This window comes from Ambystoma mexicanum, chromosome 10, assembly GCF_040938575.1.
Source record: "Ambystoma mexicanum isolate Mex_15411 chromosome 10, UKY_AmexF1_1, whole genome shotgun sequence".
NCBI lineage: Eukaryota > Metazoa > Chordata > Amphibia > Caudata > Ambystomatidae > Ambystoma > Ambystoma mexicanum.
Genome location: NC_090932.1, coordinates 322,864,483 through 322,889,279, shown reverse-complemented (window position 1 = coordinate 322,889,279; position 24,797 = coordinate 322,864,483). Strand labels below are relative to the sequence as shown.

Genomic DNA, 24,797 nt, shown 5'->3' with positions numbered 1-24,797 from the left:
CCTACCTGCAACTTAAAAATGTCCAATGTTCATTGTCCTTAATTTATGCATTTCCACTTATGCATTGTCCCGGGTGACTGTTCCATTTACTCCCCTTCACAATCTGCTCAGAATATCCCTCAAGCTCACGCCTTTGTAAGAATCTTACCGCTTCCCATCAAATCTCATTTCTTGTCTATTTTACATTATTTTGTGATCAAATGAGCATTGTTACTTCTGCAGATAAATAAATAAATAAATACATACATACATACATATGGCAGAGGTGTAACCAAAAAATGTATAGGTCAATTTGAGTCTGAATTCTGCTTTGGCCCCAAGAGCCAACGCACGGGACTAGCCATTTGAAAAAATGTGTGTAAATTAGGCAGCCAAATATTTTGTAGATCACAAAGTGACCTAATAAAATAGTTTTTGTTTTTAATCACCATAATATGGTTTAAAATGGGTTCTATTTATCGTTTTCTACAAGCTACTTACAATGATAGAACTCATCTATGTACCAGACTCGGGGTTGTTCTGAGTCTCTGGGATTTTGGTTGCTTCACAGATTTGCAGGTACAGATATATTTTTTTTAAACATTTTTTTGAAGCGCTCACACAGCCCGCAGGCATCGAGGCGCTGTTACAGAAATAGTTTTATTTTTTGGTTGCGTAACGCGCTTAAACACCCAGAGGTTTCTAAGCGGGGACCCGGGGATCGAACCTGTGTTGCTTCGTGTCGTCTTGCTTCAAAGGCGTGGACGCAGCCACTGAGCTATCCTCCCAGGACGCAGATGCATTGCAAGAGTTAGTTTGGCCATGTTTACAGCATCACAGTTTCTCCCCCCTCCAACTGTCCTGGACCTCTTTCCACTCCTTTTCTCTTCTTAGTTTTTCTGCTCCCAGTCTTCCCTTCAGTAGACCCAGGCATATTCCACCGTCTCTGCTTCTTCCCCTTTCTCCTGCTGAAATGCAAGCATAATGCACACTGTTAGGTTTTTCCATCCTTTTTCTACTGCCTCGATGCTTTTGGATAGGCCCATTCATGCCCCATCTTCTCGCCCCTTGGTATCCCCTCTTCCTCCACTAGTCAACAGGCCAGGCTTTCTTCCTGGTTCAGCGCCCTTAAGCCCCTCCCCTAACAGTTTACTGGCGTTAGGACACCGCCATGTTTGTTGTTGTGCACCCTTCCCCTGTGTGACCTTAGGATCCCATTTCTAAGCACAAAGCGCTAAAGCATTACAACTTCATGGTATTCATTTTATCAACTTCAGAAAGACTAAGGGCAGAATAGCCCTTCTGGGATTTGAACCTGTGACTATAGGTTGCAGATATTTGAGACCCGTGCTTAACCCATTGAGCTATCTTAACATCCTTACACATGCAAAAATTCACTGAGGAAAGTGTGTCCCTTTGATACTGACATTGCAGGTTATGTCTAGAGTGTGTCTAGCTGAGGGGTGGTGGATGGCGGATGTTTTGCGTCTTTTTCAGCTTCAGATCTTGGTACATGCCTGCCTGTGATTTTCTTTCCCAGTTTCCTCATGCTCAGTTTTCTCTGCCGTTAATGCAAAGATAAGAACTGATATTATGGTGGATGAACTGAAAAACAAGCATTGGCAACACCAACATGTTTGGCTTTTGTGTAAAGATGATGAGATGGGCAATTGTAAGGCACTGCCATAATGGTATAATATGGCAACAGCAGGGACATGGTGTGATTACCTGGGTATATGATAGCAGTGCCGGTAAATGTCTGTCTAATACCTATGCACAAGTTACAAATGTTTGCTTTGTCAATGCTTGTTTTAAACAGGACTTCAATGCAAAGAACAAATATACATGAAGTGGCTGAAGGCACACCTGGTGTAGGCATTTTTTTTGTTCACATCAGCAGCGTATTTACAGCTGCAGTTAAGCTATTAACTCTCAGAAGACTGCTTAGAAATAACACTGACAGGCCAACGTTCGATGTTACTGCCTGAGAGAGCAAACTCGGAGATCCCAAGAGAATGTGTTTTGGGCAGGCAGAGGCAGGTATTGGTTGAGAATGGCTATAGGGATAAGCATGACCATGGGCAGCTAATGAGTGGGTACAAAAAAATCCACAAACTGTGTGTCCCGCCTCAAATGTCATCCCCCTCCTATCTTCACTCTAATGCCGTAAAGCATACGCTATTCATTGCACCAAACTTCAGGTAGCCCCTGGCACCTTTCCATATAAGTTTACTGTCTCTGAGCATATCATTAACTCTGAATGCTGCTTTCGATATATAATGCTTGCCTGCTGAGATACCTGTCATGCAATCGGGCTTGGGCTACCCTGTACACAGTCGCAAGTCACAAACCGATATCTCTTTTTTTTGTCTCTGCAGGAGTGGTTGCAAGGTTCAGAAACATGAAGCCCAGGCCCTTGTAATGGATGTTTGCACACAGGTACTGTCAGACCAATGGCAAAAAATGTATGTGTTAATTGATTGATTACTGATACCTAGGGCCTGATTCACAACGCGTTTTCCTATGGGATTTTGCCATCATAAAATGATTCTGTGAATCAGGCCCTTAGTGTTTAAAAAGTGGCTACTTTGACCAAGATGTGGTGTAATTCAAAGTTGTAAAAACAAAAAAGTGAATATGCCTACAGAATATGACACTTTAATGTCAGGCAGGTGACCACCTCAGAGAACAGTACATCATGTTATCACCGACACCTAAATATTTGGAATTTGATAAGGCAGAATGTGACAAACCTCTTGGATACCACGCCCAAAGATAAAGCGATAAAGCTACCTGCTCATTGTCAGGATGAGTTATTCCCCATGGCATTCTCCAATCTAACAGCTGCAGGTCCTTTGTGATGTCATGGACCTCTTGAAAGAACAATCTGCATGGGAGGAACTAGATACAATGTATAAAAAGGAACAAAGGACTATCAGATGTGTAAAACCCAGCCGTGGAGTTGAACGCAGCCGTCCAAGGAAGCATGTGTTGCAGAAGATTCAAATCCTGCTGGCGGACCAGTTGGAGGAAGACACGAAGAACGCTGGCGAGCAACTGTGGGTGTTCTCCATTGGGTCTGTCGGTGCAGACTCAAGCACACGACCGAGAGAGGCAAGCAAGCTGGGCTGTGCACAGAGACTCCACACTGCAGATCCTGACCAGGAGAGCAGCCCGAAGAGCTGACGAAGACGATCTGGGCCCTAGAAAGCCCCTGTGACGTCCCGAAGCCCCTGAGAAGGTAAGGAGAGGCACAGGAGACTCGAGAGCGGGCGGGAGAGACGCTCCAACAGCTTTCCCTCGGCCCAGTGGTAGTGAACTAGCTTTTGGGCCTACCCAGTGTCAGTTGTGCCTCCAGTATCTTCATTGTGTCCGTGGCAGACAGAAACCCACTGACCACCAGGGAAGGGTCGAGGACCCTACCACAAACACAAGAAGGGTCGGGGACCCTAAAGAGTGCCAGAAGGGTCTGAGACCCCAACAGTGAGAAAGAGCATCAGAGGGAATCTTCCTCGGCGCAGTGGGAATGAGAAAACCACTGGCCACTGGAGAAGGGTCTACGACCCCAATAATATCTGCAACTTTGCTAACAGAGGAGACTGGAAGAGGGTATGGCAGGCTGAAAGCAGTGAGAAAGAACTGTGCCAAACAATACCGGGGGAAGTGAGTCATTCTCCTGGTACTGAACTAGGAGTTGTGATAAAAACACCAAGTGAGTCATTCCCCTGGCCTTGTTTTGAACTGAACCAAGCAACACCAGAAGAACGGAGTCATTCTCCTGGTTCAAACTCAGGAGTTGAGTTCAAGATGCCGGGGGAAGGGAGTCATTCCCCCTGGCTTTGTCATGAACTGTACCAAGTAATACCAGGAAAAGGGAGGCATCATCTTGGATCCCAGCTGAGAGTTTTGCTAGAGACAACAGGGGAAGGGAGACATTCCCCCTGTTTTTTTTGGAAACTGTATAGATCTACACCAGGTCAGGTAGCCATTCTCCTGGGTGTGAAATTGGATAAAGACTGGGTGAACCCCGTAAGTTAGGGGAAAGGTGTCATTCCCCCTTGCCTTTCTGTTGTGAGAACATTCTTTTGGACACTGTTCAAGAAGCAGGAGAAGGGAGCCATTCTCCTGAAGAAGGAACTTTCTGTTAGTTATCCTCTAGTTGTAGTGTGAGTGTTTGAGTAGGATTTTGACACAGGACGGTGGAACTTTAATTTGACAGACATTCTGACTGACCCTTTAGTATTAGTTTCGAGGAAGGTAAACCTCTCTTAGAGATTGGGACAGTTAAGTTTGCAATACGATAAAAGCCTGTAAACAAAATCATGCCACATTTGTGTCAGCATCCTTCTTCGACAATCCAGGCTCCTGTTAGAGACTGCCCCATTAAAAGTACAAGAACCCCAGAAAAAGCACAAGAACACAAGAAAGAGCACAAGCACAAGACCCTACTTTGGACACATCACTGTTTACAAGCGGACCTGGAGGCATCGTGAGTCTCACAGCGGTAAGTGAGTCAGCACAATCATATTTTGCCTATTTTTTGACATGTCTCTCCATTAGCATCAGTCTTAATCAACTCACTGATGGACGACAAGGCACCAGGCATCTAGAAAGAAATTATTTTATTAGGTGCTTTTTGATGGAGAGATGGTTTCCACCATCCTCAGCTGAACAAGACATTTGTTTTAGATAAAAAAATCTATTTTTTCTATTTCTTGAAAATGAAAGGTGCTTTTACAAGAAGCACTGTACAAAGAGCATGTTCATGGCCAGAGCTGTCCCATTAATGGGCGCTTTACAAACCTTTACATAGTCTTCATTTAGTACTTCCTACATTCATCTGACTGATGATGAGGAAAGCTGTGAAAGAACAGGAACAGCACAAAACAAACTTTAAATTAATCTTCAGTATTTGCTGATATATAGAAGGACATGCAATCTAGAGGTGACAGTGGTTGTGGATTATTGGGGTTGCTGGCGATAGCACTCTGGCTCTGGGTAGAGTAGGTGGTCTTAGGGGTGATCATGAAGGAGCCAGTTGACCCAAGAGGTTGGTGCTGCTGGTTATTTCAAGACAATAAGATTCAAACATTATTTCACCAAACACGTCCTGCCCTGAAGATGGATTTAGTATAATCCGAAACGCGTTGGCACCCCCAACCACATAGAAGTGTTGTTATGATGATGACTTTTTTAGCAGAATGTACTGTATTGCTCAGAACTGTAAAGTATACATGTTTTCGTTTGGCCCCACATTGGTGTGTGGTCGATACCTTATGAGAAACAATTGATTTTTTTTCTTTATTATATATTCTTTGTGGTTAATTTGAGCACACTATCAGCTCAGTTGTGTTATTACCTTTGAAATGCCCCAATGTATGTTTTTTTAAAATGTGTATTGCACACTGTGCTTTAACAGTGTGTTGTTAATTGATTGTGTGATACATAAACACTATGCCTCGGTTCAGTCTGGTGTTACTTGACTGTTTTTAAGTGGGTGGACAGGCCAATGTAAGCATGGATATGCTCTATTAACAAAAATTTGGTGAAATAATGTTTGAATCTTATTGTCATGAAATAACCAACAGCACCAACCTCTTGGGGCAACTGGCTCCTTCAAGGAGATTGTGAATCCCACCTGGTTGTGAAATTACTTTTGGGATTGTATCCCATTTGGAATGCAGCACAGGGTTACCGGCTGACAACGTCCGGTGTTTGTCTTGTGTTCTATATTTTGGTTCCCGAGTGGCCTCGAGATCTTCCCAGCTGCACCTGAAGTATTCCTTACTAATTGGCATACATTACCTAGAAGCCCCCCACATTACGCTTACTATAAAAATTCTTGACTTTTTGTTGTGCCTCCCACCCCACAATTTGTCTATTGATCATGAAGCAAGTCTCTTTTGTAGTGTCCGTATCTGGGGGATGTAATGGGGAGCTAGGAGGATGAAGGAGGAAAAGTGGGAGGCAGTAAGAGGTAAACGGGTTGAGCAGAGCTTGATAGCCTAGCGGTTGAGTATCAGGAGATGCATTTTGCCATAAATCAATAAAAAAATAACGAAAATGAATTTGAATCTGGAGCAATTCTGCATCAATAGTCGCCACATGTGATAGAAGTGTTCGAGGATCACAGGAGATTTTGGTTGGTATAGTTAGCAAAGTTCTATATTTTGTGGAGAGGTGCAAAAGGATAGGAGGTTGAAGCCGCACCCCCGCCTGTCGAGGACCAGCATGTGAAAGATGGGATGGACATAGATTTTATGTGTTATCAGGAGGGTAAGTCAGACAGCGGAAGCAGGGGAAGGAAGATGAAGTGATGAGGTTCCAGCTCAATGTCAAAGAGCGCCCCCATTGAGAATGGAGTGGTGGGGTAAGGCCACCCAGAGGAAAAGGATGTGTGCAATATGGTGGTGACACTGTAGGCCAGAAAAAAGATCACTGCAGTTTTAGAGGAGTTAAGCATCAAGTGCTCTGAAACACTTGTGTACGAGCGTGATAGAAATAAAATATCATATCATATATCAAGCACCAGTACCATCAGGTGACGGATAGCAGATTATTAGCGAGGACAGCTCAGCTGTGAAGGAGGCAAAGTGAAGATAAATGGAGCATCCGAGGCAACTGCAGCAGAGTAGAGGAGTTTTCTGAGAGAGGCGAAGGGTGTAGAGTGTGAAGAGAAGGGGACCAAGGACTGATGCTGGCTGAAAGGAAATGGAACAGTGAGACAGGTAGGCTGCCACCAAGTTGAAGACAGTGTCCTGAAAGATGAAATGTGATGGTCTGAAGGAAGATGGGAGGGATGGGCAACTGTCAAATGCAGCAGAGAGACCCAAGAGAATGCACATACATAACAAATTGCAGTGGTGATTCGTAGATAAGGAGTTAGAAACATGGGTCAGCACAGTCTCAGTGTAGTGCCTGCTATGGGAGGCAGTATGGAAGGAGTCACTGGGTCCATTGGCCTGCATGTGGTCAGAAATGCACTTGAAGATTACAAGTTTGAGAACATTGTAACAGTGAGGAGGGAAATAACTGGTTGAAATCTTTCCTGGTCCGTGAGGTTAGCCGTAGGTTTCTTCAAAATGGGTCTGATGATAGCCACCTTGAAACAGTCTCGGAAGTGGAAACTTGTAGAAGGAGGAGATTGACACACTGGTGACATGGCTATTGGCATACACTTTTATTTAAGATCAACCAACATTAAAGAGAAATCCTGACTTTGCCTAAAGCTGGGTTCCCTACCACACCTAAATTACTAAGGATTCAGTCGGTCCACCATCCTGTGTCAAAAACCTACTCCTGTCCCTTACACTTGTAACTAAACTAATGAAGTGATGGATCTTCTTCTTCTTAGTCCAGACAAATGGCTCCCTTCTTCTGGACAACAGATCACAGTTGCAATTGGTAGGTGGGACCTTTACCTGGGGGAACGATTCCCTTCCCCAGGCCTTTTCTCAAGCTTACTTTGCAGTTCACAACACTAGGGGGAATGTCTCCCTTGCCCAGGCCTCTTTATATTTTTAGCACAGTTCACAATACCAGGGGGAATGACTCCCTTCCTCGGCCTCTTTCTTATTCATGTACTGCCATGAAGAAAATGGCTTGCAAACGTTCATTTAGTGTTTGTCATTCGTACACCTGGTTCACTTTCCTGTCCGGTATGCTGGCATAGTTGACTGTGTCAAAGGCAGAAGAGAGATCGAGTAGGATGAGGACAGAGGGGAGATTAGAGTCAAGGTTGGAGAGCAGGTCTTTACAGATGTTCAGGAGAGCAGTTTCCATGCTTCTGGCTGCTCTGAAGCCAGACTGATGCTCATGGAGACAACCAACAGAATAAGTGTGAAGATTAAGCTGGGAGATGGCCAGCTTTTCCAGGAGTGTGCCCAGGAAAGGAGTGATAGAGATTGGGCGATAGTTAGCTGGGCCAGAGGGGTCGGCTGTGGGTTTCTTGAGAAGAGGGTGCACAAGAGAGTGATTTAGAGGGCAGGGAAGGCTCCAGAGGTGAAGTAGTGGTTGCAGAAGTTGACCAGGGCAGGAGCTAGGGTGTCAATACGGTAATTGGTGGTTTTGGACAAACAGGGAAGAACCCTATATCAGACTTGTCTGGAAATCTCGTCAGGGGAGAACAGAGGAAAGGAAGAGTAAGAGGGAGGAGAATACGAGGAGGTCCTGGGTTTTTTAGATGAAATGAGAGGCTAGGGCCTTGCAGAGAGCCTGGGAGGGTACAGGAGAAGTAGAGACTGCAGCAGGATTGGCTAGCACCTTGCAGATTTTAAAGAGTTCAGCCGAGTTGTTAGATGCCGCAGAGTCGCAGGCTTGAATGTGGGCTCTCTTCTTAGTGCGGACAGAGAGCCGGTATTGTCGTTGGAGCAGGCAGTGGCCAGTTTGTCAGAGGATGCACAAGATACCCGCCATTTCCTCTCAGCCATCCTACACTTGCTTTTAAGGGTGACTAGGTCAGAGTCGTACCAAGAGTTGCACTTGGCTTTGGTCTTCAAGCGGATCCTCATGACAGGGGCCAGAACATCGAGAGCATCAGAGATAGCAGAGTGGAGCTTGGAAAGGGCAGTGTCAGGATGAGAGCCAGCCAGAGGTGGAGGAGGGGGAGAGAAAGTGGCAGCGAAAAAGCCTCGACTGACGCACGCTTCATGGGCCGGATGACCGAGAAGGTAGGTGGAAGTGCTGGAGCAGGCTTGTCCTCGAGGTAGAGAGGGAGAGATGGGAGGAAAGGAGAAAGTGATCGCTCCAGGAGAGAGGAGTGATGAGAGGGTTAGAGAGGGGGAGGTCAGAGGAGATGAGAACATCCGGAGTGTGCTCTGCAGTGTGAGTCGGGCCAGAGGGAAGAATAGAAAGAGAGAGAGAGAGTTGCAGAGGTGGCAAAAGAGTACAGAAGAGGGACCGGAAGCATCCAGGTGGATATTGAGGTCTCCAAGGAGGAGGAGTTGAGTGGTCAAGTCCAGGAGGGAGGAGGATTGGTCAGCCCACTCGGAGAGGAAAGAGAGGTAGTCTGACCAGGTGGCCGATAGAAGCAATGGTGAGAGAGTGGCGGGGAGAGAGAGTCTGCAGATGAGGCATTCTAAGGAGGAGTAGGCCTGCGTAGGAATCGCAGAGGCAGGAGTCCACTCAGGGAAGATCAAGGCTACACCCCCACCTGAACAGTTGGATCTGGGCACGGAGAGGATCTTGTAGCCATCAAGGAGAAGAGTGTCAAAGCTTGTGACAGAGCAGGCCATGAACCATGTCTCAGTGAGACCGAGAACATAGAGGTCGAGTTCTTCAAGGAGGTGGCAGATGTCAGAGGAATGTTTGACAGCCAAGCGAGAGTTGAGAGTGGCAATATGGAGAAAGTTGCCAGCCTTGAAAGACTTCTGGGGAGGGGTACAAATCAGAGGTACGCCCTGCGGAGGTGTAGAAGGAGCCCATGAGGGGCCATAGGAGGAACGAGGAGAGGGCGAGGTAGCCAAGGAGGAGGCAGAGGTAGAAGACAAGAAAGCCAGAGAGGAGAGGGAGGACACGGCAGCAGAAGGAAGGAAGTTGATGAGTCGCTGGAACCGTCTATCAAAGAGGAGAAGGTTGGCATGAGGGTCTTGGACCAGGACGGTGCCATTCAGGTAGATATTAATGATTACCTTAAAGGAGTGGAAGGGGCCCAGGAGGGCCTCCCACAGGGTGCCACCATTAATGGGCGAAGAAGAGAAAGGAGAGAGCACAGAGACCATGTGAGGAGTCCAAAGGTCTGGCGAAGGAACGACAGAGGATGTCGGTGAGGGTCTGTCTAGAGGAAGTGCTGGTGTGGGTGTCAGCGATAGGGTGACCAGGGTTAGAGACCAAGATATCCTTATTGAACTTCTTCCTACCAGACTTAGTGAGAAGGTTAGGATAGTGAATGGAGAAACAGAGAAGATAGGAGAAACCGAGAGTGCCATAGGTGATGTGGAGGAGGGTGAAGAGGAGAAAAGGGGGGGAGGGGTGAGAGCAAGCATAGGGGAGGGGGCAGGAGAGGCGGAGCAGGACAGGAAAAGCAGGACAGAGTAGCACAATGCAATCACTGGGCACAGCCAAAATCAAAAACTCAGTACAGCTAGGTTCGAATTTCAGCAGAAAAGGTGAAAAACAGTACAGCCACAGGGCACAGCTAGGTTCGAATTTCAGCAAAAAAGGTGAAACACAGTACAGCCACAGGGCACAGCTTGATTTGAATTTTAACAAAAAAAGGTGAAACACAGTACAGCCACAGGGCACAGCTAGGTTCGAATTTCAGCAAAAAAGGTGAAACACAGTACAGCCACAGGGCACAGCTTGATTTGAATTTTAACAAAAAAATGTGAAACACAGTACAGCCACAGGGCACAGCTAGATTAGAATTTTAGCAACAGGGCACAGCTAGGTTAAAATTATTGCAAAAATAGTGAAATACAGTACAGCCAGGTTCAAAATGTTGCCAAAAAAGGTGAAACACAGTACAGGCGCAGGGCGCCGCTAGGTTCTAATTTTAGCAACATAACAAAAAAAGTAAAACACAGTACAGCCACAGGGTGCAGCTAGGTTCAAATTTTAGCAACAAAACAAAAAAGGTGAAACACAGTACAGCCACAGGGCGCAGCTAGGTTCAAATTCTAACAAAAAAGGTGAAAACACAGTGCAGCCACCGAGCGCAGCTAGGTTCAAATTTTAGCGAAAGGTAAAAATTGAATCAGCAGCTGGTTACAACTAATATCGTTTTGGCATGCTGAGGTGAACACAATGCAGCTGGAGGAGAGAGGTGGGACAGTCACAGGTATGGAGATGATGGTCATTGGAGTTAGAAAGGGTAAGAATGCCGAACCGCCCTCACTTGCGGTCCCCTTAGGGATGGCTTCTCATTGTGGTAAATCCTTCATCTGTGTTTACTTTAAATCTCGGAAAACTACTAGAACGTGTATGTACGTTCTCTTGAGGACTCCTCATTGCTCCGCATTTTCTCCTCTTTCCAATACCTTCCAGGAAAGTCTTTCCAAAGTCATCTCTACTCATCCTCATCCCAGTATATTCCAGGGAAGTCTTTCTAAGGTTGTCCCTACTCTTCCGCATCCCGGTTAATCTTGGGTTTTTATTGCTATAGAGACAAATGGGAGTATGGGCTACAGAGGGTTGATTGAAGGGATAGGAGGTGGGTGGAAGTGATGAAGTGTTGGCATACCAAGTTTTCCTTGGATGGTCGTCCTTGTCCCTAGAGGGGGAGTCTCTCCCCATGATATCCTCCCACTGAGTACCACCCTAAGAGCGACTTTCGGGTTTCGGCCTCACCTCCCTGGCCTCATGGGAAGGGCCTACCCCTCCACGAGAAGTGACAACATCCAAGCATTTGTTACAGAAGATACCAGACAAAAGTGAAATGTTGACGAGAGCTAGGAGCAGATGAGGGAGTCCGCTCTGTCAATGTTTGTGGAGCAGTACGGTTACATTTATGGACTACGAATTGTTACACAGCCTCTATCCTGAGAAAATTGGCCGAGGCTTTAATCTGATAGATGCATTGAGGCCAATGCTTACAGGATTTTATGGGTGATGCATGCAATGCTGCATTTCAATCTTTCTGATACAGGAATCCTGTCTACTAGCCGGCATAGTTTGCCTGAATAGTACATTATTTACTTGTATTTTAGCTTCAGCATCCAATCTGCCTGCCGTATTTTGTGCCACGTTCTGCCAGATAAGATATTCTTAAAGCCAGTAGTGTCCTCACATTAGTTGTTCTTTGTGTATTGACATCACAAAAAAAGTCACCATCAAATCAATGAATACTTTAAGATTTCCAATACTCTGCAATGCATGTGCTTAACAGAGCAAGAAAGACTGTCAGTACCTGTGTCTGCGTTTTCCTTTACTTGTCGTTCTCTGTATTCCCTCAAGGAGCTCTGTTATTATTTATCATAACTCCCTTCCAGAGGAGCGCACTTGACTTATTCTGTCGAGATCTTTTCTCCATTCTAGAATACATGCAAATCAAAACTGCACAGTAATAGTGGCACAACACAACTCCTCTTTGTTGCTGAATCGCAAGACCACGATCTTTCAAGAATGTGCTTGCAAATGTAATAGGACTGCCACGTGCTCAGCGATAGCCCCATCTCGACCTCTACCCACACTGTGCCAGGGATTCCCTCACATGAGAAGAGGTGATGAATAGGTGATGCCAGGCCAGCCCGGAGTTCTTCATTGCAAGAATACTATTACCTAGAGCTGACCATTTTCATTGAGTGTGTTGCGCTGTAGCAGGATTTGTACAGTAACCGGGCTCTTTCCACTTAATATACCAGGTAGCAAAAGCTTTAGATGGCAAGGCTTCTTGATGTTGAGACGTAGTCAAGGGGTCCTTACATTTCTCGATTCACAGTTAATGCATTGATTTAGGGGGAATCTCTGATAAGCATGTGCACTTTCCTAAGATTACTGTTACTGATAAAGGGGCTAAATGGTTAATTTGTTCTGATCTTCTCGAATTTATTGGCACTGAAGCCTTTGTGCTATGCACCTGTTGGTGGTTTACCTTCCTTCTATGGGAGGGCATTGTAATAAACCATGTATCTCCTGTGGGCATATTCATTTCCTGATCACCCCCAATGACTAACTGAAGAAGCTTTGTGGCATGTTCGGCATCACCCTCTGTGTCAATGGGGACATAGACCTTGCGCTCACAGGCACAGTTCTCACTTCTGCATTAAAACTTTTGCATAATTGTTGGGGCGGCCCTTGGCCTGAGCTTCACAGGGGAGTAACCACAGTAATCTAGGTTGGTGGGCGTAGTTTGGGACAATAGTTCCTTTACACACAAAACATGGTAAACTACTGCAAAAAGTAGTGAGTTCATGTAATGTATAAAACATAGTCATGCATGCAGATCTCAAGAAATATCCTCTCGGTTAATGAAAAGCGAGAAAGATAATGTTCAAAGAATCTTTGGGGAGATTTGGAATGCACTGAAAGAATATCTATCGGCTTGAGCTCTTATCCATGAGACCGCAGGCACACCTTGAAGGTTACCACCAATGTACACTTGTTAATACATCTTCACTGAATACAGCAATGTCTTCCTAAAGAGAAGCTGTTCCAATTAACTCTGATCCTGTTAATGTTACTTTTAATATATACAGCCATCTTATTTCAGACATCAGATTATGATACTGGAGGACAGGGCCTCCAGTATCACATGATCACATGAGTCACACCCCAAAGCTGGAGCTCTCCAATTCAGAAACCTGAGATTTCTTAGATTAGCAAAAAACTTGCTAGTAAATCTTGATACACAGATTATGACCATAGACCTAGATTGCTTCATTGGAAAAACATTTTCTGTGATCAGATTTATTATGGTATGTTATTGTGATTATACCGCACACCACTGCCATTTTCATGGTTTCCAGGCGCTCTGGCAGACCTGAAAAGGAAGGAGTGCTGGGAGGGCTTAGTTAGTGTCATTGAGAGGGAAAAGTGCAAGAGAGCTTTGATGTGTTGTTGGTAGCTTCAGTTCGGAAAAACCGGTCACTGTGTGCTGCTTTATTTGTAGTTGGTGACATTATGTAGTGTTTGGTGTGATTTGTATGTAATTGGTTTAGTTTCCTGTTTGGTGTTGCAGAGTGTGTGTAGTTTGTGGTGGTCTTAGGTTTTTGCTGCAGTAGAGGTATGAGTGCGTTTTGTTTGAGGGTGAGAATGCAGATATTGGAGAGTTTTAGTAGGGTTAGCGGAGAGTTGTCTGTGTCCTTTTGTGCCATGGTTATGTTGGTCTGTCGAGTTCATATTCTTCTATGGTGATTTGTGGTGAATGTTTTATTTTGTTGGGCATCCAGGTTTCGGTTGTTTTTAGTGTTCCTATTGTGATGTGTTGACAGTTTCCCTTCGATGATGATTCGTGTTTAGCTCTGTGAGTTAGTCATGTTGTTAGCTATTTTCTGAACTTTAGGTGATCTTCTGTTATTCTTATTTCCTTTGGGAGCGAGTTCCAAAATGTTGCTGCGATGCATGCGAATGATGGTCTACCAACTTTTCGCTTTGAGTATTGTTTAGGTACGAGGTGAATGTCATTGCTGGACCTTAGTGTTTGGTTTGCAGATGGAAATGTATCCCTGTATGAATTCTGCTCTTTGGCCGTGGATTGCTCTGTGTGTTACAGTGAGTGTTACAGTGAGTGTTTTGAAGACAATTTGTTTTTTGACTATTAGCAAATGTAGGGTTCTGAGGGTCGGTGTGATGTGTTGTGTTCTCTCTTAGTGAGTCTGAGGAGCAGTCTTGCTGCTGCTTTCTGTGTTCGTTGTACTTTTTTGCTAAGTAGTCTGGCATTCCGAGATAGATGCTGTTGGCGTAGACTATTCTTGACATGACGAGAGAATTGACAGTGAGTGGTCTATGTGGGAAGCTGAAAAAGGGTACTACCCGCTTTGTGTGTCGGTGGAAGAAGCACTTCTTTACTACTGTGTTGACTTGCGGTTCGAGTATTAAGTCGTTGCCCATTAATATTGAGAGAATATTAACCACTTTGAATGTTCCCGGTCGATTTCCCATTTCAATAGGCCATGGAAAGTGGTGTTGGGTAGACTGGTCATTGGGCGTGATCATGATTTCTGTTTTGTTCGGGTTGAGTTTAAGGCTGTTGGTACTCATCCAATGGTTTATTTCTTTGAGGCAATTGATAAGTGTTGGGTCTTGTTCTCCGCTATTGTTGATTTTTATAGATGATCTATGTGTCGTCTACGTAATTGTATGACGTGAGACTGTGTCTTTTCATGAGGTTGATGAGAGGGTCATGTAGATGTTGAATAGCAATGGTGAGAAGGATGAGAATTGTGGAACTCGGCAATTTGTTGTTTCAAGGTGGTGAGTTAAAGGCGGTTAGCCATGTTTCTATTGTTTCTGGCATGAAGGATTTTAGACAAAGTAGCACTGTCTTGCCAATTCCTATTCCTTCGATTCCTTTGATGAGTGTTTCGTGGTGGATTGTGTTGAAGGCTGCTGACAGATTAAGTAGTGTTAGTGCCGATTTAACGTTGGAGTCTACGTTGGTTTTAGATCATTCCATATCGATAATAATGCTGTTTCCGTTCTTCTCATGGGTCTGAAGCCGACTTGTGCCTCGTCTAGTATCTGATTGTTTTCTACTTGTTCCAGGATTTGTTTGTGGCACTGCCAACCAAGCTTTTAGACTTTACTTGTTGATCCAGAAGTACGTCCATTTTAGGAAGATGTGATAGTATGTCATGTTCATTGATTTAAAATGTGCCTTTGATGCAGACCTTAGGACAACGTTATGGAAGGCTCTGAGTGACCTTAATATTCCTCAGCAACTCCTTTGTGGGATTCAGTCCTATATGATGGCAACACAGCTAGTGTGAGATGGAACCTGGCAGGTGACACAACAGGCCCAATAAATATCGCCCAAGGGGTGAGATAAGGGTGCGTTTTAGCACCAGCCCTGTTTTGTCTGTTTATTAATAAGATCATCACCAAACTCACAAATCTAAAAATGGATGCCCCCAAACTGGGTGAGGAAACTGTACCACTATTACTGTTTGCGGACAATGCTGTTTTACTTTCTATGACACCTAGTGGGTTATAGAAGAACACAGAAGCATTCCACGATGCATGTAGAGTAGTGGGTTGCTCATCAACGACGAGAAGACCAAGCGTATGGTCTTCCATTCTCCGCGATGAAAGGGTTCCCCTAAGCTCAGGGTTGAGATTGAATGGCACCACATTGAGCAAGTGGATATTTTTGTGTACTTGGGTATTAGGTTTTCTAGTACAGGAGGCTGGACAAGCCAGGTGGATAGGGCATTGCTTGTGCTTGAGAGACAGAGCAACGTAATACTGAAGATTAGCCAAATCGTGTTTTTCACCAACAATCCAGCTCAACATTTTACAGGCCAACGCCTGTACCATCTTTGGGGCAGAGATATGGGCCTTTGTTTCCACGTCTAGGATGGACACAATCGAGAATGTTTCTCAAAAAAGTGCTGTCTTCCTCTTTCAACCCCTAACGTTACATTACGGGTGGAACTTAACCTGAGGTTTCTCTCTGATACGATTGCCATCACGCCTGTCAGCTACTGGCTTCGGTTGTGGACTTCATCCCATTTGGGTAATTATAGGGAGGTGATAACAGACCTTTTTTCCCACAGTGGTGTGTCGGTGCTAAAATGGTGCACTCATATTTGATCAACATTGCACCTGTTAGATCTTCAAGATATTTGGTACAGCCCTCACCATATTGGACCAGGTTCTAAACATATTCTATCCCATAGGTTTGATTCAGTCTTCAGGGACAGGGAAAACATTGCATGTAATGAGTCTAAACTAGCAAGCCAACATTGGATTGCTAAGTTAGACTTTGGCTATGAAAACTATCTTGACTTTATGAGACTGAGTTACTTGCGTTCTCTATACCAGCACTGACTTATGTCCCATTTGCCAGCAATATAGAGAGGCCTTTCTTCTGTCTCCTCTATTAAGAAGTTAGGGCCCCTCATCTTAAGCTAGTAGACTGCGGATGCATGCTTTTCAACATCTTAAGGAAGCCCTGGGACTAAGTTGATCCACCTTCAGTGTGACGGTAGTCTTTGCTGTGTCAACGTACTTCCACAGGGCATAGATTAAAAGTGCAAAGGCTCTTGCAACCATTGCCCAGTGTAGGTGGATAGGCTGCAAATTTAACTATCATTAGGCTGTGTCAGTTTACTGGGTGTAGGCACCCAATACGTGATAGACAAGTCTGACAAGGCTTCAACCATAGGGTTTTAAAAGACCTTTAGAGTTTTAAAGCATATGTCCTATTCTAGATCTGCAGATTCCCTTCCCCTGAAGTGGCAAAGAATTAAGAAGGTTGATGCTGGGATTGAAATGCCCCCGAGACTGTTTTTGTCAGTCATCTGGGTGCAGTTAATTTAAACTAATCATGTGGCCCTTAGTTTAGTTTAGTTTCTTTATTTGTACCGCGCGCCGAACCCTGAGGTAACTGGGCGCCGGAGACTTAGAGGAGGTTACAACAGAGTATATACATACAAGTGTGTAGACATACAGGATAATAACAGTAAGAGCAGTTGGCTGGGTTACATGGTGGTCGACGAAGGAAAAGAGTACATTAATAAGTGTGTCAGACAGCAGTGGAATTCTTGTTGGCGAGACAGGACTTGTTTTTGCTCTGAAGATCCAAAAGGAAGGTTCTGCTCTAAGGTTCAGCGGTATAGTGTTCCATTGTTTGGCTGCTAGGACCGGGAAGCTGGATCGGCCTGTTTTTTTTAGGGAGAATTTGGGGATGGATAGGCACTGTGAGTACAGCGTTCTGGTTGGTCTGGTTGAAGTGTGTTTGGAGAACTTGTCTGCCATGTATTTGGGGGCGTCATTGGATAGGCATTTGTGGACTATGACAAGGGATCTGAGGGTGATTCTGTCTCGTACAGGGAGCCAATGGGCATCTTGTCTGAAGCTGGAGATGTGCAAGTGTCGCGAGATACTCAGAGCGGCTCTGAGGGCATTATTCTGAAGCACCTGCAGTTTGTTTAAATTGCGTTCAGAGGAGCCGAGAAAGAGAGTATTGCTGTAGTCCATTTTTTAAAGCACTAGCGCTCTGGCTAGTGTAATGCAGCTGGAGGGCGAGAGGAAGGGTTTGCAGGCATTGATGAGCTTATTTGTATAAGCTGTGGCAGAGACTGTGGCGTTCACCTGTTTTATGAGCGATAGTGTGGAATCTAGATAGGCCCCTAGAGTTTTAATTTCTTTGGCCACAGTGATTAGGTCTAGTTTGATAGAAGCATAACGAGGGTCCAGTTTGTTTAGCCGTGGTTGGGAGCCGACAAGAAGGAGCTCAGTTTTCTCGTTGTTGAGGCATAAGTCGTGTTCTGCCATCCAGGCTTGGATCTCCAGGTAGAGGTTGTTAATCCGTGTGGAGTCCTCTTCATAGCAGCCTTATAGGGCAATGAGAACCTGGGTATCGTCAGCATAATTTGTGCATGTGACACCCAGGTTATCAAGGCGGTCGAACAATAGCTTTGTGAAGATATTGTATAAGGTCAGCGAGACGCTCAAGCCTTGTGGAACGCCACAGAGGATGGGGATAGGGTGGGCTGAAGCCCCCGGAGAGAAGACCTGGGTGGTTCGGTCGGCTAGGAAGGATTGTCGCCTGGTTAGAGAAAGCAGCTGAGGCCGTTAGATGTTCCGTAAGGATCTGATGATCGACAAGGTCCAAGGCTGCCGAGATGTCAAGCAGCAGGAGAATGGCTAAATTGCCCTTATTCTTTGCCTCGTCCATCTGGATTTGTAAGTCCAGGAGGGCTGTGTATGTTCCGTGCCTTGGTCTGAAGCCAGATTCTCTAAGGCCCAGGAGGTTGTTCTCTTCCAGATGCTTCTGGATTTGCAGGTAGGCCACTCTGTCTAAGATCTTTAGGATGTAGGGGACGGTGGTGATTGGCCTGTAGTTGGTTGGGTTATTGGGGTCTAGGTTAGGTTTATTTTAGAAGTGGCATGACCCAGGCCTCCTTGAGGCTGCTAGGGACTGAGCTTGTTTTGAAGGAGGCGTTGATTAGGGCTGTTATGAAAGAGACCAGGTTGTTGGCACCTTCCTGGCTGATGGGAGCTGTGCAGGAGTCCCCTTGGCATCTGGAGGGCTTGTGGCCTTTGATGTTGCTTTCCACTTCTTTTGTTGACACTGGGGTAAAGGAGAAGGGGGGCATGTTGGAGTATAAGTATAAGTATGTACACATGGTTTTAGCCTTTGTATCAAATCGTTTGAATCATGATTTTAAATCTAGTTTTTTTATATAGTGTTCTTAAAGTCAACAACCCTATCCACTTTATAGGAGGTATGCCAGTGAGTTGACTTGTTTTAATATTGTGCGCTGCTTATATTGTGCCTGGATAATATTGTTTCTGAGGCTTGTGGATCTTCTTAGAATCACATGCATTGCATAGGCCGATAAAAGTATCGAAGGTTTCCGTGGAAAGACACCCATAGAGTGTGTAACCACTACCTTCGCCGTGATCACCTAGAGTCCTGTTGAGCATCTTGCAAGCTCTTTAGACCAAAAACTCTTAGAGTGCCGAACAAAGCGGTGGGCAGCACACGTCATGATGGCACAGTCGGAAACCGTTGCAGGACTCTTCGAGTCAGATCTGGAAGGCCATGGCAGCAGAGGCTACGGTTCAGAGCCTGAAGACACCACGAGCGATCCATCCGGGTCCCACGCGCATGTCCCCAGCCCCGTAAGTCAGTCGCAGCACTCTGCAATGGGGAGAGCCTCTGGTGACGACAGTGCACACGCACGCCTACACCTAAGAACATGCCGCAAGGCTGCTCCTCAACGGAAGTGTCGAAGATCGCGCACTGGTGGTAGGCACATCTCGGCCTACCGATCCACTGCCAAAAAAGCCTGCTGTGGGTTCGCAACCGCGTTTACTACAGGTTTGGACAAACCTAATTCGACGGATCAGGCGGAGACGCCGAAACATCGATCGAAAAAGCAGAAGACACACTTTTCGACGGAAAAACACAGTAAGAAGCATACTCATAAGAAGCCTCACACCTTTAAGAGACAGACACCTGGTGCCTCTGAAGACTATGACGAGGCCCTTGAGCCTTTTTGTTTCATCTCTGCAGACAGAAAAAAACATCCAAAGGAGAGCCCAGTGGATACTCCTAGAACAGACCCAGATGCAGTCGTGTTCCCTTTGGCTGATGCACCAAGAACTGGAACATGGACAAAAGAAAGATTTGAAGAAACTATGGATAAGATTTCATCTTTTGTCAATTTCATGAATAAGTTCCTTATCCAACAAAAGACATTGGACCTGGACATTTCTCAACCCGTCGTGCTAGTCAGCCTCATTGCCTTCTGTCGCCCACCCCTAACCCCACCATCACATCCTTGGATGCCTCTCAGGGCTCGCAGCATGGAGACATCCAATCTGACCAGGCAGATCACGACATCTGGTATGTCGACCAGCATGACCCCGATCAGGATCCTGATGAAACTTGGTTACAAGACCAAGATAGCCCTGATGTCACTATTATCAACCTCACAGATGCCACAACAGTTGAAAGTGGTCATACCTCTTCGATTGCTTACCAGCTACTGTATAATGACCTGTTTAAAAAAGCTGCTCACCATTTCAACCTTTCAACACCCCAGCAATCAAAGCCACTCTTACAACAGACGCATCAGTGACAGGGTGGGGAGCTCGTTTCCTCCATCACACTGCTCACGTGGTATGGACACAAGCATTGGCCAAGAAGCATAGCAACCTTCTGAAACTGCCAGCATTCCTCAAAGCACTTCAGGCTTTCAGGACTCAGCTCACAAACCAGTCCTAATGTTAACAGACAGCACCACAGCCATGTTTCATATAAAGATATAGGGGGGGGGACATTCTCCACGGCTATCCAAACTACCCCAGAACATTTGGCTGTGGGCTCTAAAACACAGCATGTTACTCCTCGCATGACATGTTCCAGGGGATCACAATTCACTGGCAGATGTGCTAAGCAGAAGTGCAATGTTGCCCTCAGGACACAATTGGCAACTAAACACAGACATGCTAAACAACGTGTTCTCAAACTGGGGGTTCCCAGAAATAGACCTCTTTGCTACACAAGAGAGTGCACAGTGCCTAGATATACACGTCCAGGTTTCCCCAGAAAGGTTCCAAAGGGAAACACACTACTAATTAGTTAAGGCCTTCATGAAAGATGTTAAGAAATTATACCCTGTCGTTTCAAATCCTACTCCCGGCTGAGACCTCAATATCGTGCTCACGAGGCTCATGGGTGTCCCCTTCGAGCCTATGCACAAAGCCAGCTGTAAACATCCCACACATAAAACAGCTTTCCCTATAGCTATTACTTCCATCAGAAGGGTCAGTGAACTGCTAGCTCTTTCAGTACAAAACCCGTTTGTTATTGTCCAGAAAGACAAGCTAGTGCTACGGACTCATCCTTGTTTTTCACCAAAACGTATATCTAAATTTAATGTAAACCAGGCTATAGAACTTCCTGCATTTTTCCAAAACCAAACAAACACAGCAGAAAAGAGCCTTCATTCACTCGATGTACATAGAGCTGCCATGTTCTACCTTAAAAATGCTAAATCTATCAGAAAAACAGATCTTTTTTGTGTTGATAGCCACAGGTAGAGAAGGTGATCCTATCTCTAAGGCAGCAAATTGAAGATGGATTGTCAACTGCATCCAACTTCGCTATTCTCTTGCTAAGATAATGTTGCCATTCAAGCCTAGACCACACACACTCAACTCCAGGAACAGGGGCAACTCTAGCCTTCGTAGCAAATGTGCCCTTAGATGCCATTTGCAAAGCTGCCACTTGGAGTTCAGTACACACCTTCACCCAACATTACTGTCTACACACACATTCCAAGGGTGATACACAGGTGGGACACATGGTGTTAAAACATCTATTTGCAGTGTTACCTTCAAACAACGCACCTCTTTTTACAAGGACTGCTCACTAATCTATGCAAAGCATGTGATTCTAAGCAGATCCACAAACCTCATAACTCAGGACTTTGCTGTTTTTCACAAAACTCCCATTTTCTGTAAATTAATTGTTTATAAATGTGTTGATTTTTACGTACTTTTATGGCCCGACGGCCAAAATAAAGTTTTGAATGGTTGAAGAGGTTGAGGAAGTATCTGCAGGTGTTTTTTGGCTGAGGTTAGTCTTGTATGGTTCCATGTGTTAATATCCCCGCAAAAATATTGCGATACAAAAATATGGGCATATTTTTGTAGCGATATTGAGGCATGGATATTAAGGCATGGACCCTGCGGGGGACACCCCCGCAACCCCTGCATTTTTTAAATGTGCGGGGAACACCCCCGCAACCCCTGCTCCCACAAATGATCCCTCCAAAAAATATCGCCTATGGCGTTCCAAACGACCAAATATACAGTGATATTTTTGGTGAGGATAATATGTAGGGATACCTCTTGTATATGTCTGGTGGGCAGGGTCTGCTGGAGAGCCGGCTCTGTTGCTTTTGTTCACTAGGCTGTTGAATCTTGCGGTCGAAATTGATGCGTAGTTGTTTAGTCTTGTAGATCGTTCCGGAATTGGCTAGTTTGAGGGGATGTTGTTATTTTTGGGTACACTCTTAATGACTTGCTGGATGTTTGCAATTTTGTTTTTGAAGTGATCTGCAAGGTCATCCCTCACAAAAATTATGATGTGGGTGTGTAGTTCCATGCTGTTGGGTTTCTTATCTCGTTGATGATGCTGAGTATCTCTTTCGGGGTTTTGCTTGAGTTTGTGATCCGTTCGTTGTAGTATGTTTTGCTTTGAATATTTCTGCATTGTATAGTCATATCTTTCTTTGGTATGTGATTGTTGTCTGTTGATCGTAGTTTTTCCTCCATTCTTCTTTCAGTTTCCTGTTAGTTTTCATCAGTGCTCCCGAGGTGGGGTGTGAACCATCTTGCCATTGTTTTCTTTAGTGAGGTGGTAAATGTTTTTTCTGGTGCAATGTCATCTAGTGTTTTTGTGTTTCAGTTCTTTTTTCGATGTTGGATGAGGTGTTTGATGTTTTGTGTATTCCTGTATGGTGTTTAGGTCAACAATGTTTATGGATTTACAGTTTCTTTTCTAGATTGGAGGTTATTTTGGGAGGTTAGCTTGTATTTGCATTGGCGGTGTGAATCACAAATGGTATTATGAGGTGGTCACTCCAGAGGATTTGCATTCGGGGTGCTGTTGTGACAGGGTTTTTTTGGCAAAAGATTGTATCTATGGTGTGGCCTTCTGTGTGTGTCGCTCCCTTCGCCAATTGTTGTAGATGCATCATTGCTAGCTGATTTGTTAGACCTTTAGGTGAGTCGATGTTTTCTTCTTCAAACCAAATATTGAAATCTCCTAGTATGATTAGATGATCATGTTTTATGACGATGTTAGTCATGGCATCCAAAAGTGTGTCCATGAAAGTAGGGTTGTATGTCGGTGGTCTGTAGATGAGTAGGAACGATAGGTTGGTTTGGTGATCTAGGGCTAAGCGCAGAAGGAGTGATTTGCAGTTTGGGATGTTTAGTGGTGGTGATGTTGGCATCTTTAGCTGGTCTTTGAATGCAATGGTGAGACCTCCTCTTTTTCCTTTTCAGTTGGCGTGTTTCAATTTGAAGTTGTTGGGTAGGGAATTGTGTGCGATTACCTAGATGTTTTGAGTTACCCAAGTTTCTGTGAGGAATAGGATGTCAGTTGCTCCATCTCTTAGCCGTTCGTATATCTCTTTTTTGTGTTTTGACATTGATCTGGCATGGATCAGGTTGCGGTGTAGCTTTTTGTTTTCTGGCTTTTGTTTGTCCTTTGATGGTGGAGGTGATATTGATTCGTTTTTCATGAGATTGTGCCTTTAGTTTTGTTGTTTCTGTTTCTTTGCTGAGTAGGTCAAGAAGGTTGCGTTTTGGGTTGATGTTTTCTACGGGGTTGTCTGTCCACTCGCATTGATGATTCTGTGTCTCGACAATCTTTTCATTGTGAAAAATAGTGTGTTGAGGATGTTTCATTCAGGTGTGCTTCTGTGGATTTCACGTCTGTTGTATTTCGGCATTTCTCCTTATGTGCTTACGATGCTTGTGGTTGGTTGTTTCTGCGAATGGGTGGTAGGTTAATAGGTAGCATAAGTAGAGTGATTTTAGTCTAGTTCCAGCAGAGGGGCTCTCTTCCAGTGGGCGGTTAGATGTGCTGTTGTTTGGTGTTGGTGACTCACAAGTGTGATGGTTTGAGATGGTTGGCTGCCTTCCGTTTGGTTTGTTCTGTTTTGGTTATTTCTTGTGTCAGTCTTTCCTGGTACAATGCATTTTTGCGGTGTGAGCTTGGGGGCTAGGTTTCTTGTTTGATTCTTTTTTCCCCAATCAGGTTGGTTGTTAAGGTTTTTCCTAGTGAGCTGTTCGTTTGTCCTCACGTTTTTCTTCTCTTAGCTTGGACTGTGTTCTTTTCTGCTATTCCACAATAGAGCGGAAGTGTTGTGGGGGCGTATAGTGTAGGATGATATTATAGGGCAAGCTATCCAAGTAGTCGAACTATCCTAGGGCCTAGACTATTTCAGGCATTAAACTGGCCCAGGGATACACCTATCTCTGGGCAAAACCTTATCCCTGGGCTAAACCTTATTCCAGGGCCAAAACCCTATCCCTGGGCAGAACTATCACAGGTGCGAGACTATCTTAGATCGAAACTATCCTAGGGGCCATCTTATTCCCTTGTCTCAGGGGATTTTATGCTGGTGCATTTTTCCTGTGGTGGAGGCCTTGAATGTAATATATATTATATTAAACCAATATGTCAGACTTGGATACAAAAAACGATTGTGCCAGTTTATGCATATAAATAAATGTCCCACGCATCCATAACCCATAAGACCCAAAAAAAGACAAACACCTAAGCCACTCACCCAAATTTCAGTAGGTCTAGGACAGACCATCCAGATGCACTAAAACCAAAACAGGGACTGACCCCTACACTTTTGGGCCTTCATCAGATCCTCTCGCCCCCACTGTAGAGTAAAATGGTGCACTAATAGTCATGAAGTGGGACAGAAATTATAGTAGCATAACTGCTACGGTGTGAAGGGGTGTCCTAGTTACTTCTTCGCTCTAAAGAGCAATCCTGGCAGATGACCTCTGAGGATTACAGCAGGCACTAGACAGGACATAAAAGTTTCTTGGTCATGTGGGCGATTTAGAGCATTCTAATAAAAATCTGCTTCAGTCCCCCACCCCACCGGACACTCTGACACCTTGATTTCCAGCAGCACTGACATAAGTCACACTCCGTTGGTGACGTCCCTCGC

General features: G+C 44.9%; 1 protein-coding gene across 8 annotated transcripts in view; it reads left to right on the top strand.

The window, feature by feature from the left end:
- TACC1 (transforming acidic coiled-coil containing protein 1) overlaps positions 1-24,797 on the top strand; it is an 868,514-nt gene that overhangs the window by 700,108 nt on the left and 143,609 nt on the right. For all 8 annotated transcript variants that reach the window (XM_069617927.1, XM_069617926.1, XM_069617922.1 and 5 more), the window contains one exon: positions 2,358-2,418. In XM_069617927.1, coding sequence (XP_069474028.1) covers positions 2,358-2,418 — 61 coding nt within the window. The remainder of the gene's footprint in view (positions 1-2,357; positions 2,419-24,797) is intronic.